Source organism: Maylandia zebra, linkage group LG11, assembly GCF_041146795.1.
Source record: "Maylandia zebra isolate NMK-2024a linkage group LG11, Mzebra_GT3a, whole genome shotgun sequence".
Lineage (NCBI taxonomy): Eukaryota > Metazoa > Chordata > Actinopteri > Cichliformes > Cichlidae > Maylandia > Maylandia zebra.
Window position 1 is genome coordinate 29909277 of NC_135177.1, and position 18936 is coordinate 29928212.

General features: G+C 39.9%; 1 protein-coding gene across 1 annotated transcript; it reads right to left on the reverse strand.

The window, feature by feature from the left end:
• Positions 1–1241: 1241 nt before the first annotated feature.
• wdr73 (WD repeat domain 73) lies at positions 1242–12819 on the reverse strand. Its single transcript, XM_076890168.1, has 8 exons — positions 12668–12819; positions 11688–11755; positions 10886–10971; positions 10699–10787; positions 8777–8844; positions 7393–7557; positions 5187–5546; positions 1242–1495 (listed from the first exon to the last, which is right to left on the reverse strand). The coding sequence occupies exons 1-8, from the start codon at positions 12724–12726 to the stop codon at positions 1242–1244; spliced, it is 1149 nt and encodes a 382-aa protein (XP_076746283.1). The 5' UTR covers positions 12727–12819.
• Positions 12820–18936: the final 6117 nt, after the last annotated feature.

Consider the following 18936-nt stretch of genomic DNA (forward strand, 5'->3'; position numbering starts at 1 on the left):
ATTAAAAAGGTTGGCCTTGATTCTGAACAGGAAATTGCGATTTTTCTGCAAATGAAAACAAACATGAGTCAGGAGTAACTCTGAAAAACTCTCCTGACTTGAGCTGCAGTTGCTTCACTCAACTAAAATCTGGCCTCAGGATCCTCATCTGTGCTCAACAGTTCACACTCACTGTTATTGCTACATCGCTGCGTCGCAGATGTGGCGTCTCACAGATGTTTTCAGATTTTGGAACTCTTTATAAAAAGGGAGATGCACTTTCCTAATTTTATATTTTTTCCCCCCCATGTAGTCTCAGTATTTTCCAGCAAATGCAGAAAGTTGTAGCTGAGATAAATGTCATTTAGAGAGACTAAACAAAATGCAAGACAGAAGTGAAACTTGAACAGAGGAAATGGTCTCCACCTCGCGTTTCAAGTGTCAGTTCACTAAAATCTGAAATAATCAGACTGTAAAATCGTCTAACCAAAATGAGGACTGGAAAAAAAGGGAACGAGGTTTGCAGTTTTTTTCATGATCTTTGTTTATTTGCAAGAGCTAATTAAGTGGAAAAGTGGTTTAAAAATAGCCATCCAAATCTGGATGTGGTCCTGAGTCAGTGCCAACCTTTAGACATCTATGGAGAAAGCTTTCAACTGTTTCAGTCGTCCATCTCGAGAGCTATCGGTGGCCCGTGGTACTCATGTGCTGGGCTCTAAGTGCTTAAAAGCAGGGGTCCTGCTGCTCAGTACCAGGGTTAAAGCAAGGCCAAAAGACAGACTCTAAACAGCAGATTGTTGGTCACGTTTGCACTGAGAAGTAAACAAAATGCCACTTTTACAGCATCAACACAGTTAATGAAAACATAATTCACGTTTTGTAGTTCTGGCCCAGCCATCCGAGGTACAAACATTTATCACCTTATAAAAACTGCAGTACAAATATGTTGTGTAATCGAACCCGACAGTCATCTGCTTTAATTTGTTCCTAAATGAGAGCAGTCACCGCCAACAGCTGTGAATTCATTCCAGCAATTTTTCTGTAATTTAAAGGCAAAGATCAGTTTGATTCTCATGAAACAAGTTCCACATTTCCATCAGTTTGTTTTCCTTCTAAATTGTTTCTTTAACCATATTCCAGTTTGATCATAAAAAGGCGATTGATCCTTTTTTACTGAGACACATCAGTTTGTGGAGCAGTGCCTCAGTAATTTATAACATGGCTCTATCATCTTACTCGTCCCAGGCGATCCTTCACTTTGTTCATGGTGTTGGGCTCCCACCCTGTCGATCCGGGTCCACCCAGTCCCAGACGTGGACGGAGCCATCCGAGGCTGCAGACAGAAGCGTCCGCGGCCGCTCGGGGTGCCAGATGTGGGAGGTGACGAAGGTGGGAACACTGTCATCAGTCTGCTGTGATGAAACTGCGTGACCGCGATGCTCAAACAGCGGTCGAGCCTCCTGCGGCTCCGCCCCCCAGAGACGGGTGTTGTAGATCTGAACAACGCCACTGAAACCTGATGAGGACGAAGGCAGAAACTTTAAAAGGCTTCTTTCTGACCCACATTTATATTCGTTAGGATAATATTGTGCTAAAAGTTCAAATCATTCAACAACTATGAAGTCAAGAAACTGATAACTAACTTATCCACTTACTTTGAAATGGTAGCATTAGTCTGTTAACAAACTGAAATTTCATTTCTGCAGACACCCACATGTTGACTGTAGACTTTAAGCCCCTTGATCATCTTGTCTTTTTGCCTTTTTGTGACAAATTACTATACTTACATCTGATTGCTATAAACAGAGTTGATAATTACAATTAGCACACAAATGAAGGCCTCTACTGCAGTCGCTTACCTAATGAAATGTTTTTCTATTGGTAATCATATAGTCTGCAAGACTGTGCTGCACGTCAGATTCACAGATTTAATTTGTATTTTTAAAGAGAGCTGTAAACCAATATTCATGTCACTGGCTCTCATGCAGGATCAGAAATGCTAAAAAGGCCCATAATTAATTTGTTATAAGACTGAGGTCACTGTGGCAACGTCTCCAAAAGTATGAAAACAAGACCTTCACAAGCAGAAGCCTTTACAAAAGAGTGATGACAGATTTCTCATTCTCTCGTTGATGCTCAGTGATGAAAACATTTCACGGCGCTTTGCTGCTGGAAGAATTCAATAACGCTACCCTGATTGAAATTTATGAGTAATTAAATCTGCCAGTACATCCTTTCAATCTTTGGATGTTTCTGTTAGTAATTTCAGAGGCCATGTTTGTAAAACACTTCACTTCCTCCGTGTCTTCTTTTATATGACTGTTCAAATCATTTCAACCAGTCAGCATCTAACCTACGCACATGGAAGACTGTACGCACATGCACCTCCATAATCCTACACAGAACCATAACTCAATCCTGAGTCATGCTGGGGGCTCCACTGTGACGTGATGCAAATAATGAGGTCTGAGTTTTCCTCGCTGCACTGTACAGAGAGGAAAGCTCAGAACTCTACATTGCAGAGACTGAACAGCCACTTCATAAACGCATGGCACAGCATAGAAGAGCCACCTCCACGGGCAAGACTCGGCGGTCCATCTGCATCTAAAGGTCACTCTTTCGAGGACGCCAATCTTCACATTTTGGACAGAGAAGACCGATGGTTTGAAAGGAGTGAACGAAGCCATTTATGTCCTCTGTGAGTGACCATCTTTGAACAGAGGCGGGGGTTTACGACACAGTCTTCCATCTATAATCCAGTTTTGAGATCCCTGCCCAGACGCCTTAACGCCCACTCACAACCTGGGCCATTTAACCATTTGAAATCACATGATTTCACATGGCCAAGGTATCACTATGGGTCCACCCGAAACCTTGGCTGATTGTGACCCACACCCATTTTCACACCTTGGCTAAAGTGATTAGATAGAGGATCAATAGGGGGTCCGTTACCCTCTTGCGGACACTCCCATAAGGCTTAAAATCTGGGACTCTCCACCATTTGTGCTTAGAACTGAAGAAGCTTCTCGGATGCGAGGTGAAACGTCTTCAAGAAAACTTAAAGAAGTCCACACGCTTCACTTTCCAAGCTCCTTAGACTACGATGACCTAGATGACTGAGAACCGTAACAGACAATTTTAAAAATCTTTATCCAAACATTAAATGAGCAATTCACAAGGCAGATCTCATTGAAATCGAACTTCCTCATATCAGACAATGTTTACATTAGCAGCAACAGTCTAGAAATAGATGCTGCTTTGGCTGTTTCTTTCTTAAATGAGGTAAGGCTATGTTATCCTACACAACACATTGTGACACATGTTGGTTATTTTCTGTTCTTTGAAGCATGACACTTTTTTTCCCCCCCTATTATTTTCTGCACGAGCCAGTGTACACGCCTGGTTTATTTCCACCCATCACTATAGTACTTTTAATATTACAAAGGCCAACTAGTGGCCTTGAAAGGCTACGGTGATTCATTTTCCCCACAAGTGAGGCTGAAAATGTCAAGTTTGTCCTGAAGGTGGCATTACAGTAAAGGTCACACGGTCTCTTTAATATCAAAAAGGTTCCTTCTCTACGAATACTTGCAGAAAAATCAGCCAAAGCTGTTCATCAAAAGAAAAAGGGAAAAAAAAAAAGTACAAAATTAGAGTTTTCTTCATCTTTTGTTTTAAGTTAGTCAGTTCAGTCTGCAAGATGTATTTACATTTTAATTGAATTCTTTGCCCTAAGCCCGTTCCTCAAACTTGACGCTCTTCTATTTAGCCCCACTAAAAGAAGAGCGCATAATGAATATCAACATCAGCTGAATTGTAAGATGGGTATTTGACATCACAGCTTCGCAGGGTTACTGTTGGGTCTTTATAATGTTAACATCAAATTACATCTAGCCAGAGGTCCAAATTAAACTCATTCCACAAAACAATTGGACAGCTATCTATTTTCTGCAGCTTAATCCAGGTCTTTGTCACAGCACCACTACTCTAACCAGAGTTCTTCATATCGGTCCTTCTCTTAAAAGTAAATCCAAACTCTGAGCTGGTTCCACAGAAGAGGGTCCTGAAAGCTGAAGGCTCTGCCTCCCATTCTACCCTAGGAACCACGAGTAAGCCCAGGCATCCTGATAACAAATTACAGTAGTCCAGCCTAGAAGTAATAAGTAACTAGTTTCATAACATCACTCTGAGACAGAATATTTCTAATTTTAGAGATATTGTGCAAATAGAAGAAAGCAGTTCTATTTATTTGTTTAATATGTGTGTTGAAGGACATAGCCTGGTCAAAAACAACTCCAAGCTTCTTCAGTGTTACTGCAGGCCAAGGTAATGCAATCTAGAGTAAGTGTCAGGTTAGATACTATATTACAATAACCTCAGTTTTTTTCTGAATTAAAGAGCAGAAAATTAGATGTCATCCAGGTCTTTATGTCTTTAAGACAATCCTACAGTTTAACTAATTGGTGTGTTCTATAATGTTGTGTGTCATCTGCATAGCAGTGAAAATGTATGCTATACCTTCTAGTGACACTGCCTAAAGGAAGCATGTATAATGCAAAAAAAGAATTGGTCCTAGCACTGAACCCTGTGGAACTCTATCGCTGTAACAAAATATTATGGTCAACAGTATCAAATGCTGCACTCAGGTTCTAACAGGGCAAGCACAGAGATGAGTCCACTGTCAGAGACCATAAGAAGATCATTTGTAACCTTTTCTGTGCTATTATGAACTCTGAAGCCTGACTCTTCAAATTAGCCATTCCTCTGAGGATGATAAGTTAGCAGTTTTACTACTTTTTCAAATCTTTTTGAGATAAAAGGTAACAACCACAACAACAACCACAAATTCTCACAGCAATGAAAAACACCCTGATTAATAGGATGTCAAGAAATTAAATTGTAAGTTATGTCATTTTTTTAATTTATCAAATCTAAAGCTCACTAATTAAATTTGTCAGTTTGAACAGAGCCAAGTATGCTGCTCATCACTGTTTAGCTGAGCTAAGCCAATGTAGTTTTCCTAAAGATTGAAGTTTCTGCAGATTCCGAGATTGGTGCAGAAACATCATATAATATACATCTGTGCAAGTGTGACAGATTACTTAGTATTATTTAGTTAATCAGTGTGCAGATAAAACAGGGTTTTTCAGCATGATCACTTACAGAAAACATCAACATCTGAAAAAAAACTGTTTGTATAAATTGACCTGACACTGAGATACAGTCATCCAGTGTTGGAGCCCACGACACTTTGACCTGGCTGCAGCGGCCTGGTGTTTGGACGTCTAGCTGAGCCTGACACCCCGCCCCTCCCAGATTTCTCAAGTCTGAAACCACCGCCTGTCCAGACGAGGAGACTCTGATGACCCTGCGGCTGGACGGATGTGGACCTGCAGCAGCATCCGTCCACCAGATGACAGACTCGGCTGAAGATGGTGAATGTGAAAGCTGAGGAGGAGCAGACGTCCGAGTATCGGCAACGTAAACACTCCCGTTACAGCAGCCGGCGAGGAAAACCGTGTCACTCACGAACTGTAAGGAACTCAGAGGATCTGCTGAGTCGGTCTCTGTTGGGACAAAACAACGCAAAATGTCTCAAAACACACATTACAGAGAGATTACATACTGCAGTCTGCTGCAGAGATGGTTTTATGACTAGAACATCAGTGTTTTGAAACTGAACAGCTGAGGAAACCCCCAGCTGAAAGAGAATTTAATGGCCCTCCTGCTGCAACAATTACAGGCAAAGTGCTCAGAAACAAAAACATCAGGCTGGTCGTTTGTTGGCCTTGTTTTGGTGCACTGGCTGTGCATAATGATCAGAAACAAGCAGAGAAAGGACTGTGGTGAGGAAACTACTAACATTTGATAATATGCAGCGTGCAGCGAAGCAGTGGTTACTACTTTGGAGCATCTATAGATCAAATGGTTCATGGGGAAAGAAAAAAAAAGAAAAAGAAATCGGCCCTGTTCAGTAGCGTATAAACTTCAGTCATTTCAGTCTTTATGTTCTGATCATACACAACATGTCTTAAAGATGCCAGAATCATTGTATTTTAGCATAGAGAAAAATATTCCTTTAGTTAAGATGTGACGGAGAATAACTATTTATGTACTTGGCACAAGTTTAAGGAAACAAATTTAAACGATAAAAAGAATTTCTGTTTTGTCTGTTTTGTGAACTGTTCCACGCCTTGTAGCCTCACAGTGACGAGGTCCTGGGTTTGAATCCACTGGCCTTTGCATGTTCTCTCTGCCTCTCCACACACTGCAGCTTCATCCCACAGTCCAAGACATACATGTTAGGGTGACTGGTGATTCTAAATTGGCCATAGATGTGAATGAGTATGAAAGGTCCTCTTTCTGTGATAGACTGGCAACCTGCCCAGCATGCACTCTGCCTATCTCCCTCCGAAAGCTGGGATGGACTTCTGATGCTCTACTGCAGGAGCAGACAGGTGGATGGATGGACGCTCTCTTTGATGCCAACTATTTTTTTAATTTTTGGGAACCATGGAACAATGATATTTATTGTTTGCTCACTTTACTTGTATTACTTCCAGGCCTTAAAGCCACAGTCTCACCTCCACTCAGAGCTTCAGCAAACTATTTTTGTGTGGAAAAATAAATAAAATAAAGCAGGGAAAAGAAATGGAAAGTTACAGATCTTCCTAGGGGTTACAGTGGGTGGCCTACAACATAATACTGCATCATAACACAGCTCAGCCTTTCTTTCTAGATCAAACTTACTTAAGCGAGCCACAAAAGAATAGCAGGAAAACATCTCCTGGCTGCACAGAAAGCTTTTGTCCTCGCTCTCCTCAGGAACACATGCAGTTTTTTTTTTTTCATCTTCATGTGACACTAAATCTTAGATGTCCTTCACAAACAGTGATTGTATCCCAGTCCAACTGTAAGCTCAATAATTACACTGTTTTAAGAAAAACTATACGTAAAGAACAGTTTATCTTTTCATTATAAAAACTTTACTACAAATATGATTTACATTACTATAGTATTAGTAGGAGAGACAACCAGTTTACCAAAAGTAAGAATACAGTTAGATTTTGAGCATAAAACAAACCACACAAAGTCACTTTAATTCTTTCACGCTGCCATTCACGATTAGTCTCGATGCTGATGGAAATCTGAATCTAGATTATATTTTCTTGAGAAAGAGTAAGACTGTCTCCCAATTTTTTTTGTTCCAATTTTTTTTAAGCATTTATGACATTTCTCAAATTTCGACATCTCACAACAGTGAGATGAACAGTCTCACAAAACTGCATAAAGCACCACTTCGACTTAAGTTTTCACCTCTACTTAAATAAGACACAAACTAAACCAATCTTATAGTCTCCATGCTCACAGGCGAGCGTGAACATAAACTGATAACTGTAAATGTGGGGTTACCCAGTTTATAGAGAGTCTCTCCTGATGTGAGTTCAGTCAGCTGGACGTTGCTGATCTGAGCTCCGTGAAGAACTTGTGGTGCTGACGAGGGTCGAGCTGCGATCCTGCTGCCTCTCTCTGAAGCACTCCTTTTCCCTTTAATACTTCCTGTTCTCCTGATCACATCTGTCATGGATGACAAGGAAAAGAAAACCAGTCACACTGTCAGAAGTGCCTCACCACATTTTATAATTATTCCCTTTACCTTGTTTGCTGTAAACCAGGAAAGGGGACCTATTATTCCCTTCTGTATTTTCTTCCTATATATGCTATTACAATAGCAAACTCTCATATTAAACACAGTTAAAAGGTCAGAAATTGAAAGCGTACGTGAAGTGAAACCCCACAAGACCAGGCTTCACTGCTCTAATCTTGTCAAAAATCTTTTTTAACTTGCATTAATTGGTGGAGATGTCTATGTCTAAACGTCACTTTCATTTAAATTAAGACAGTCAGACACGTGAAGTATCAGGTGTCAGGAATCAATTTGAACCCTGTAATAGTGGTTGGGCAGTCAACGTCTGACCACCTTTCTGATTTCTCTCAATTATTATTGGTGAACAATTCAACACAGGAAATGTGCACAATATGATACAAATACTCTTCTCTCAGGTTAGGTTCCCTCCTATATTTGTCTTCTTTGGGCTACAACAGAAACAATTTTAACTTCAATCTATTTCAGCAAAATCTCCCCCCCCAAAAAAAGAATTGTATAAATAAATATTGAATTCAACAGGAAAAGTTTCTTTTATGATCTAGTCTGTTATGATTCAGTGATTTTTACTAGTTAAGTCATTAACCTTGAATAAAAAAGGTTCATCCATTCAGTGAGTCGTCTCAAAACAGCTTCTGTAGATAAGAGTTACATTTAAAAAGGCCTTGAATATTTTTTATTGCACTCTGTGAAACACTATCAGAAGTGAGAACCTTTTTGCATTTAGATGAATACATTCAGCTCATAATGCCCAGAAAATCTGGTGCTTTTTGTACTGAGATCATGTCACTTTAAATTCATATCACTGAAAATCACCGTTAATCACAGCGATGATTTGCAAGTTTTTGACTGATAGTAAATTCTACTCTGTAGGTTTTAAGTGAGATTTTATTCATAATTAGTTCTTGGTCTTAATTAATTTTACTGGACTGCTGTTAAGTTTAATTTTATCAGATTCCTATTCTTTTTCTTGGTTTTAATTTCATGTTTTTTATGCTTTGTTCTGGTTTATTGTTGGTTATCTGACCTGTCTTACTAAATTTCTCTTTGTCATTATTTTTCTCTTATATAAATTTTTTTAGGCAAGTGCCTAACTTTTGTACTTTGAAATTTTAGGGAAATCACACTCACCGCTCTCTTCTCCTCCAAGGTCCCACACCTGCAGGTCGGAGCTCAGCCCGTCGTTGGTCACAGCACACCTGCCGAAATAACAGAACGTTAATTAAAAGGCTGCGAAGCTACTGATTATATCGTCCCCTCACATTTACCATCAGATCTAAAGATCTACACAAGCACTGACTCACACCACCTATAACAACTACAAAACACAGACCCTCCACACTGTGCATCGCACCGTGAGGCACGATATATCTTCTGGTGCAATGATTTGTTAAAAGTTAATTATTGTCATTATCAGCTCATCTAGTAAAGGTTTTTGTAAGTAATTTCTTAGTCTAAACAAGTTTAATACAATTATGATGATTTTTAGACAACTGAAGAATTGTACGTTTAGCATTTAGGCTTAAAACCTTTAAACAGTTCATCAATACTCTGAATTGCTCTTGACCGACCTTCTGTACTTTTATAAATCTGTTAATGTGTTAAATACGTGATAGGTAAGAATAATAAACTGAACTGTAGAAAATATAAAGAGTACCCGAATAAAATAATTTCTGTGCTCCAGCCTTGCTGGGTGCTTTTCAGTGTGCCTTTTTTGAAGAAGACCTCTTTTCATTCATTATTCCCCAAAAAGAAGCTTTGAAACCAAAGTTTGGTGCAGGAAAAGGCATCGTGTGGATTAGAAAACCTTGGAAAGAGTGAAGCAAGTTTCTCTCCCTGAAGTGGGTCACAACCAGTGTTTGATGAAACAAAGTAACAGTACTCCAATTACTGCCTGGTTTGCAGTTTAAATAAGCAGGTAAGTACTTTTCAAAGAATTAATCAACAACTGTTCAAATGTTACATTTTTCTGCTCCTGAATAAAAGCCTGAAGGATCTGCAAAGTTTCTGTCTCTCCCCGATTTCTTGGGATACAGCCGTGAGCTTGGGAAATGTTGTATTTATTATTGTTAAGGAGTTAATTTTCTCAGCAGATAAGGCTGTAATCTTACAGATTACTTTATAATGGAAGTAAATTGTAGACTGGAGGGTTAAGGAAACAACTCAGTTGACTACAAATTATATAGTTGTTAAAAGTGTATAATCCTACCTATGGTAGCCGCTGTAGAACAGACATGTTTTAGTCAGCAGAGAGATCAAAAACGTTGGATACAAACTGTACGCCATGTTTGGACTGGCTCTGCAGAAGAGTTTTTGCCTCTGTTAGGAAGGCTGTCAGTCCTCTGTTTACCTCAGCTGTCAATGCTGGCTGATAAACATTCACCAGTTACAAGTTTTACAGTCTCCTCCAGAGGAAATGGATGTGGATGCTTCTTAGTCCAGTACAGGCCAATAAGTCAGAAGCTCACTTCTGATTGATGACAGCTAAACTGAGGAGAGAAGTTGAGGATATACTTAACTGTTGGTTGCACTGCTGTTTTTCCCGCTGTTAGCTGGTGTTAGATGCACTTCAAAGAGATTTTCACTAATATTAACTTATAACCAGCTGTTGTTGTTGTGTTAAAGCCCAGACTTCAGTTCAGGAGATGAGGCTTGAGGTGAGGAGGAAGAGGATTATTTTTAATTAAGGCGTGTGTCTCTTTCCTTCCCGTTTTCATTTCTTTTGTCAAGTTGACCTTTTCTCAAGTGATCAAACATATCTTGAGTATGAAGGTGCAGGTACGAATTTTAGTGTCGCTCCACTGCACCGTAGGAATGCCTATGACTTCTCTTCTCCTCTGCCTTTGTCACATGCATAAAGCAGTTTTAGTCAGAAGTGAAGTCCTTAGTGGCTGCTACTACAAATACAGGGGAGGAACATGGCGGTCTCCACAAGCTGCAAAACACTCTGTTGGAAGTTGTTTCTATTAAATAACCTCAAAAAAGACTGGCCGTACCTTTAATGTAACATGTTACTTATAAGGGTAATTTATCCAGCACTGGTCTGAACTCACCTTGTTCCAGGGATGTGTGTGAGGCAGCGAACCGGACCATCTGTGAAACCACCATGGGAAACTTTAAAATCCCGTTCTGCGCAGAGACTCTGAACACAAAAGCAAACAGGAAAAGTTCAGAGTAACATCTGAAACGCCTCCTAGAGAAAAATAAACTCAAAGTTTGGACTAATGTTCTGATTTTTACCTTATTTTCATCAGCAAGAAGTTTCAGCGGCAAGCGAAGTTCTAAAATTTCATTTTTGGACTGACTATAGCCTGCGACACAGACGCCTACAAACACCAAAAAAAATGATTAATACAAATGATTTGGCTAATGAAGAAAGAGCTGAAAAGCTGTCTTCTATAACAGCAAAATCAGAAAAAAAAAAAAAAAAGGATCCATAACTCAAAATTTCGAGTTATTTTCTCGAAATTTCGAGTTATTATCTCGAAATTTTGAGTTATTTTCTCGAAATTTCGACATATTAACTCAAAATTTTGAGAAAAGCAACTCGAAATTTCGAGTTAGCGCTGCCAATCAGTAATCTACGTGAATGACGTCATTTCCATGTTACCCGGAAGCTGAAGCCCTCAGCTACAAATGCTACAGCTAAGCTACCGGTATTACATCCAGTCGTGAATGCACAGATTGCTGAGTGTTTTCAGCCTGGCTTCACAAATGATGAAATCCCTGTGTTATTAGCTGAATCACATGGTGTTACTATCAGCAAACATACTTTAATTTGTTGGGATCCGTTTTTGCGTGCGCGGTCCTGCGCCATATGCTTCCGGGTAACAAGAAAGCGACCTCATTCACGTATATTTTTGATTGGCAGAGCTAACTCGAAATTTTGAGAAAAGTAACTCGAAATTTCGAGTTATATTTCTCGAAATTTCGAGATAATATGGATACTAGCTTTTTTTTTTTTTTTTTTTTTTAGTGGCGGAAACGGGCTTCCATATCTTCAAGCCACATCATCATATTTTAAATTATTAGATCAACTTACTATTCCCTGACGTCCACTCGAGGACCTGGGTGGGATGTTCAAGCTGATACACATGAAGGTCTTTGTACCTGAAGGAAAAAGGTTTGTGAATTTCTGTATAGAGTTTAACATAAAATACAGTGAAACTCAATTTTGACGTGACGTGGTTTTGAGCGCTACAGTCAAAAGTGAAGGTGAGCCCGCCTTATGTTTGTTATAGTGACTCTGTAAAATTTAATTTTTTTTTAAGGAATTCAGAAAAATATAAATTCACTCTGCCTTAGTTTTGCAAACCTTTCAAAAACAGCCCTACAGCTGCATTCCTGATGTTTATTCCAAGTTGTTTGGTGTCTCCTTGCAAATGTCCATTTTGTGCGCCTTCTCCTTTGTATGTAGTGCTGTTTGGTATTTATTCCTGTTGTCTAACTATTTAGTCCCTGTGGAGCACCCAGCATGTCGTTGAACATGTACAATGACAATACAGGGGATACAGAATCATATTGTTTAAAATATAGGCCTTTTAACCGCGACACCAGACTTCATTCACAATTTATGATATGTAATATTTTCTGTCTACAGAATCAACACGAACATTTTTCTTTTTACCTACAACTTGATTCCTACAGTGGAGCCATCATATCATATAATTCGTCTAGATTATAAAACTCGAATTCACTAAATTTATTTTGAAAATGAATCACACATATAACACCTCTTAAACCACGAGTAATAAGTGTAGGAGATGAACTAATACAATGTGACAATTTGGAGCTTATTTAAATTTTAGGAGAGATATCCGTAAGCCGAATTTAAATAAATTAAATATAAACATAAATATATTTAAATAATGTTTTGTTGTGGTGTTTATTAACAATCGAAAGCTGCTGGAGGGTAAAATGCCTAAAATTAAGAGTTTGCTTTGCAAAGCTGGTAATGTTGGTTAGCAAGTAGTAATAAAAATATAAATTTGACGTTTCAAACAAAGTAAAAAGCTTACTCACGTTTTCAGTGACTCGATAAACCAGTCATCTAAAATATCCTCAAACTCTGCATCTTCCATCTCTCCCAACAGCTCCTGCAGGCATGGGTGCTGCTGATCATCCACCACTTCCTGTTTAGTTCCCTCTGCTTTTTATTCTACTGCTTCTTTTCTTCATGAAAACTACACCGCCACCTGCTGGTCTGGAGGAAGCGAGCCTCAATCAAAAGTAACATATTAAAGTTTAGATAGAAACAAAACAGCAGGGTCTGTTCTAGCTTAATCCGTTAAACAAACAGATGCAAGAAGCAGATAATCAAGTACAGAGGCCTGTGCAGCTGACTAGTAGCCTAAAGGTTGCTGGTTTGAGTCCCTGTTCAGATGCTGGCATGGGCTCCATATGAGCTGTTTTTGTACTCGATCCCCAGACAAAAATAAGCAATAAACAAATATCTAACTGAGCTGATATTCAAAGCACTAATTTGCTTGATTCCATATGCAGCTTTCTACAGCCTGAAGAACCTCTTGGTCCTCTTGATATCCCTGGCACAGCTAACACAGCACAGCTTCTTTAACTTTTAATTTGATATTTTAGGCCAACGCAGCCAGAGGCATCCTTAAATATCAAGACTCTCCTTATTGGTTTCAGGCTTTACAGCAGATGGCATCTACATGCATACAATTAAAAGATAAAACAGCACACAGGAATAAATTTGAATCACCTGATATTCGCTTGTTAAACTGATTCAATAGAAAACAGTAATTTTAGATATTTGAAGATGAACGTACAGTAAGTTTTGCATCCCAGCAAATCACTTGTATTTGTATAGTGCCAGTTCACAACAAGGTGGCTGATGTTGTGAGGTAAAGACCCTACAGTGTTAGTGAGAAAACCACAACAATCGATCTCCTGTGGGTAAGCACTTGGAGGAACCAGGTTCTGTGTGGGGCGGCAAAAGAAGAAAGAAGAAGGTGAGCATAGAGAGATGAGGTTAAATCAGGGGACGTGTCCGTGAGGAGCTTAAAGCTGCAGAATACAGTGCTGTGAGGATGAGCTGATGCGGCTTGCAGTAAAAAGTTCTTTGCTTAAGTAATAAAGGGGTGAATATATATCAGCCCATTTTCCATTTATTAACAAAACTCAAAGTCTCCAGCATAACAAAAAGGATTTCGAGCCACTGGTCTAATGCGTGTATGGTAACAGTCATCTCAAGGAGGCCCAAAAAAGTGTTTGAAGACAAACGCAGTGGACGGTCGTGCTTCATATCGAGGCACTCTGACAGCACATCTATTGTTTGCTGCCTTCAGATGGCCACAGAGGCTTAATGAACTGAAGACCCAGCATTTTTTCCAAACAGTACAAAGCAGCTGTCATCAACAGACGCCCTGTTGTAGCTGCCTTTATTATAAAATACCATACAGATAAAAGAATTGGAAGTCATAAAAATGCCAACAGTGCGTAACAAGGAAGCACAGGAAATTACCAAGAGTCTCAGAAGAATATTTTCAAGACAACTTTTGGGATGTTTGCCCTCCTCCAGCCTTTAAGCTGTGCTTCCGGTTGTCTCTATCAGACTAACGAATGCAAAATAGTTGAGAGCGATTAACAGATTTTGAATTTTGTAAATAAAGCGTGGTGTACTGAGGGAATACTTCCCCCTTTATCAGAGCAACAGAGCAAAAGTTTATTTTGATAATGTGATTAAATGAAGCTGCCAGAAGGAAAACGAACCAAAAACAGATGTTATGTTTGGGATGCTGGGCGTTTCTAGTTAAATGATCAAATATTCAAGCCCTGAGTGCAGCTTATATTTGTCCTCAATTTTCTCCAGGACAGCAGCTGAAACCTCATCAATCCCACCATGCTCAAAGCTTCATCTCTCCGGCTGTTGTTTGCCGTTTCTCCTCCTCCTCCTCCTCAGCAGCAGTGCTGTCATTCTGTTCCTCCGACTGTCTCACAGCAGAGAATCTGAGTCACATTTCGACCTTCCATTTCTCCCGTCACTCCTTGAGAAACAAGGGAGTCCAAACCAGAGTCTGTACAGGACAGTAAAGACGTGCGTGCTTGCATACAGAGCTGCAGGAACTGTTTGCTCTAACAAAATAATCAGTGAGAGTTAGTTCAAATACTTCAGGCTATCATGTCTGAATCCTCATTTAGTAAGCCACTAAAATATTAGTCTGTCAGTGCTTTAGATATGATAAAATGTGTTTTTTATCAAACAAGATGTTGCTGACAGAAAGTGAGGAAAGACAGAGGTGGCAGTGCATTAAAGTTACAGAGGTGAAGATGAAGCTGGGAGAATGGAGAAAGGAAAAGGAAGAGAAACCCCCTGTTCAGCCTGAGCTGAATCAGCAGCTTTCTGTAGACATCGCATGCTTTCAAATCCAGATGCCACTCTTTGTCTTCCCTTTCTCCCCCTGCCCTTTTTGCCTTATTTGCCTCTTTTTCTTGTTTTTTCAGCTGTTTCTTTTCCTTCCTTTACTGCTTACTTTGACTTTTGTCAGTTGTTTCTCGACCTTCTTCCATTCTTTCTTTTTCTCAGCTGCTTTCCTTTAGGTTATTTCTTTTCCTGACTTTCTTTATCCTGGTCATGTTTCTTATAGTTTCTATGCGAGCATTTCTTTTCTTTTCTCTTTCTGTCACCCCCACTCAGGCTCTTCTGTGGTGTCCTGGATTTCGCTGGATCAAGGTTTTGTCTTTTTTGAACTTTTATAATAATCCCACGTGTCCATGTCCAGTATTTCACTGCCACTTTTGACCTCCTCCTGGCAATCGCTAAATGGGATTATCAGCCTCTGAACTGGCCCTCCTGCTGGTTGTCCAGCAACTTTTTTCTTTCCATCCACCTCCAGCAATGTGGTCAGCGTCACACTCCTCTTTGTACAATGATACCATCTCGCTGTTTTTCTGTTTTCAGTTCACATTCACGCAGGCTGCTGCACATTGTGAACTTTCTGGCCAACATCTCTTTGATGTGCTGCATGGCTTCCTTTCTTCCCTCTTTTAATTGGCAATTTTCAGCCTGAGTGGCTTTAAAGGTTTTTTGCACCTCCCTGTTGATATTTTGTGGAGCAGTACTCAGGAATCCTCCTTTGCATATCCAATTGTTTATTTAGAAGAAAGGCACCCAAGGCTACTGGAGATGGGGTTGTGTAAATCCTGACTCCAGGAATCATTAAAAGGGCATCTGATAAAATGTATTGATTGGACAGCGGGAAGCTGCGGGAAACAAATAGTCTTGGGTGTATATCTGACGTCACCTGCTGAGATTCTTTTCATTTTTTAAGCTTATAAATTTTACTCAGCAGCGGCGACTGAACACTGAGTTTCATGAGTCAGTAAAACAGTCACGCATCGCTAAACACATTTAACATATTACAAAACCAGCAGCCACATGCTTTCAACAAAGAGCAGCCTGTTTCACATTAGCTGTCACTGCTGAGTCTATCACACCACAGAGATGTGAATGGCCTCTGTCCCAAAGCTGTTGTTTCACACTCGCAGCAGGAGAGCCTGGGTTTTCCTCAGATACGATAATTGTTGGACAATATATCAGACGAGCCGGATAACTGCCCCCGGCTGAGCGTCAAAAGGATCCCAGCAGGTCCTAATGCTTTCTGCCAATAAGCAAAGACAATAAACAGTGTGCAGAATTTCTTCACAAACTGTGGTGTGAGGAAGACTGCTTTACCAACATTGGTTCACAAACAAAGAAGTTTGGCAATACTGAGTGACAGCGTGCAAGAAAGCAAAGAACAAGTGTTTTTCAGTTGTCTACTGATGTGATTGTTCCTCTGACAAAAGAATGATGCATTACACAAATAAATAAAACTATTTATTTACTTCTGTGATATTGATTTAAGTCCTTATTTGATAAAATATTTTGAATGAGAAAAGGGGCAATTTTAGTTTCCAGCCAACTCTGTCTCAGATGGTATTCTGCATTTGATGCCATCTTACATGCAGTGATTCCTTAGTTTAGGGGGGATTTGCTCCATTTCCCTTCCTGCTTGTGAAGAACTCTTCCAGCTTATTTAACTTTTTTAGTCTGGTGGAGGTGGGATCCATATAAGAACTGTGAAATACTCCAAAATAAAAGTGATCTCCTTTCTGTTACTTTCTACAGGCCTTTGTAAAACCATGAAGGACTCTGTTGCAGGTATCTCAATCCTGTCTTATTGCTCTTGTTTGCAAGTCAAGTCCATGATGGCTTAAGGTTGAGTCGAGCCCAAGTTAACAGCATTAAAAACCATGTTTACAGCCAGGTATCTATGGTTAGTTTCTCCCCTCACTGCAACTATATAGTGGGTGTTTTTCTGTTAAATCCATCCATATGGACACTATTAAGGCTGACGCGCAAGCGTGTGGCCTTTTGACTGACAGGTATACCAGCATAGAGAGCTGCGTGTTATATGTGTTATATATCACATTGGAACTCTTCAGCAGTTTTTTTTTAAAAGGAATAATCTGACAAATGCTATTTTTGTTGCCGACTGGTTGGCCTACTTCATTTTTTTCTGTACTTTTATTTTTCTCTTTCTCCCAGAAGATAGTGTTTGTGTGGGGTTGTGAGTCAGCGGGTTTTACTGCTCCCATGAGCTCTTCCTGCAGATTCCCACTAGATCTCTGGCTTTTGCACTCGCTCGGCTCATTACCCACCTGTCTATTTAAGGTCCGTCTCAGTCACCCACTCTTCACCAACTCGTACAACTTCAGTTTAGCGTCTTGTTCATGCTTTGCTGGGTGAACTTACTCTCTTCTGTTAGACTCTTCTTGGTGCGTCAACCATTTGTCAGCCAGCTCCCTGAAGAACGAATCCCCTCTGGATCTCCTCCTCTGAAAGAAATACCTACTTTGAGAAAATTTAGCACCAACCAAATTCCCTTGGTTCATTGCTTCAATTTCGATTTGTGTTGTGTTTCGATTTGGCCTTAGCTGATAACTTTGCACTCATTTCTGGTGGCAGCCAAAACAGCAATGCTGAGGCTTCAAAATTCAGAGCCCCAAACCAATGTGTCACAGTCAGTTAAGACACCTTGCAATTTCATGGCCTAGTACATGTCTTATGTTCTTGTCAGGCACAAATTCTATCCACAGCTCCTCAATGCCCAACTATGTGCAATAATGTAGGACCACAACATCTGTGCTCAGAGTGCATGCAGTGATCTTTTCAAAGTGTGGATGGAAAAATAAGATACCAACCAACTGGAAACATTTTGGCGATTAACTGTGTGACAACTTCAACTACCAAACAAGTTGTTTCTGCCTACGGACCCGATGTTCCATCGTCTCACTCACAAGAAACAGATCATACTGCAGATTGGATGCATGAAGAGGCAGATAGAGTGCTATTCTGAGGAGTGGAAAGATCATAACATGCTCTAATTGCATAAACCACAACAAAGATCTCGTGTAAAGATATTTAATCACAGTCATCAGACTAATCAGTTGTACATTATCAGTCTTTTAGTATCCAGCAGCTTTACAACCTTCTAAGTTTTCACGTCAGTCCTTGCTTTGCTTTTAGAAGTTTGTCATGCTCAAGAAAAATTACAGGGTTTGGTTGCGTCTGTGTTGCATCACGTCACAGTAAACTTTCACTCTTCATTCGCTCAAAGAAGCTTTTTACACTCCAAAGTGAAGCCTTTTAAAATAATCCACAGAAAATAATTCTGAAAATATTGGTTTTGTATTTTTGAGTGGAAAGCTTTTGCTGTGATCACTTCTTATTTTGTCTGATGACTTTGCAATCACAGCAGCTATTTCACTGACATCTCAGCTAGGAAAAATGATTCACTGACAGCAAAGCAAAGTGCCCGACATGGGCTGAAAGCTGCAGCGCATGCTAATGAATAGGGATGGGTATCGTTTAGGTTTTATCCGATACCGGTGCCAAATCGGTACTTTTGAAACGGTGCCGGTGCTCAAACCGGTGCTTAAAGAATGGAGAACACAAAATTGGTCCTAAAACCTCTCATGGTCAGCTGGTTTTTTGTAAAAAGATAACAAAGTTAGCCTTTTCTGCAGCTATGGGGCATATATGGTATCACTCTTAGCTGGAAGCAGTGCTTAAACAATGGAAAAAACACAAACTTTGTCCAAAAACCTCTCATGTTTAGCTGTTTCCCTCTTTTTCTTTAGTCATTTTAGCCTTTTTGGCCAGGGTGAAGGGAGCATCTGCCATCAAACAAGAAGACAGCCGCATGTAGCTATGATGATGTTTGCTAGTTCACCTCACATGCATTAATGTAATAACGTGGTACGTAAATTACACATGAACAACATTA

Coding starts and splice junctions, on each gene's coding strand:
- wdr73 (XM_076890168.1), bottom strand. CDS start 12,726: ATGGAAGATGCAGAGTTTGAGGATATTTTAGATGACTGGTTTATCGAG. Junction 10,972..11,687: donor CGAGTGGACGTCAGGGAATA/GTAAGTTGATCT, acceptor TGGTGTTTGTAG/GCGTCTGTGTCGCAGGCTAT. Junction 10,788..10,885: donor TTCTTGCTGATGAAAATAAG/GTAAAAATCAGA, acceptor TTTTGTGTTCAG/AGTCTCTGCGCAGAACGGGA.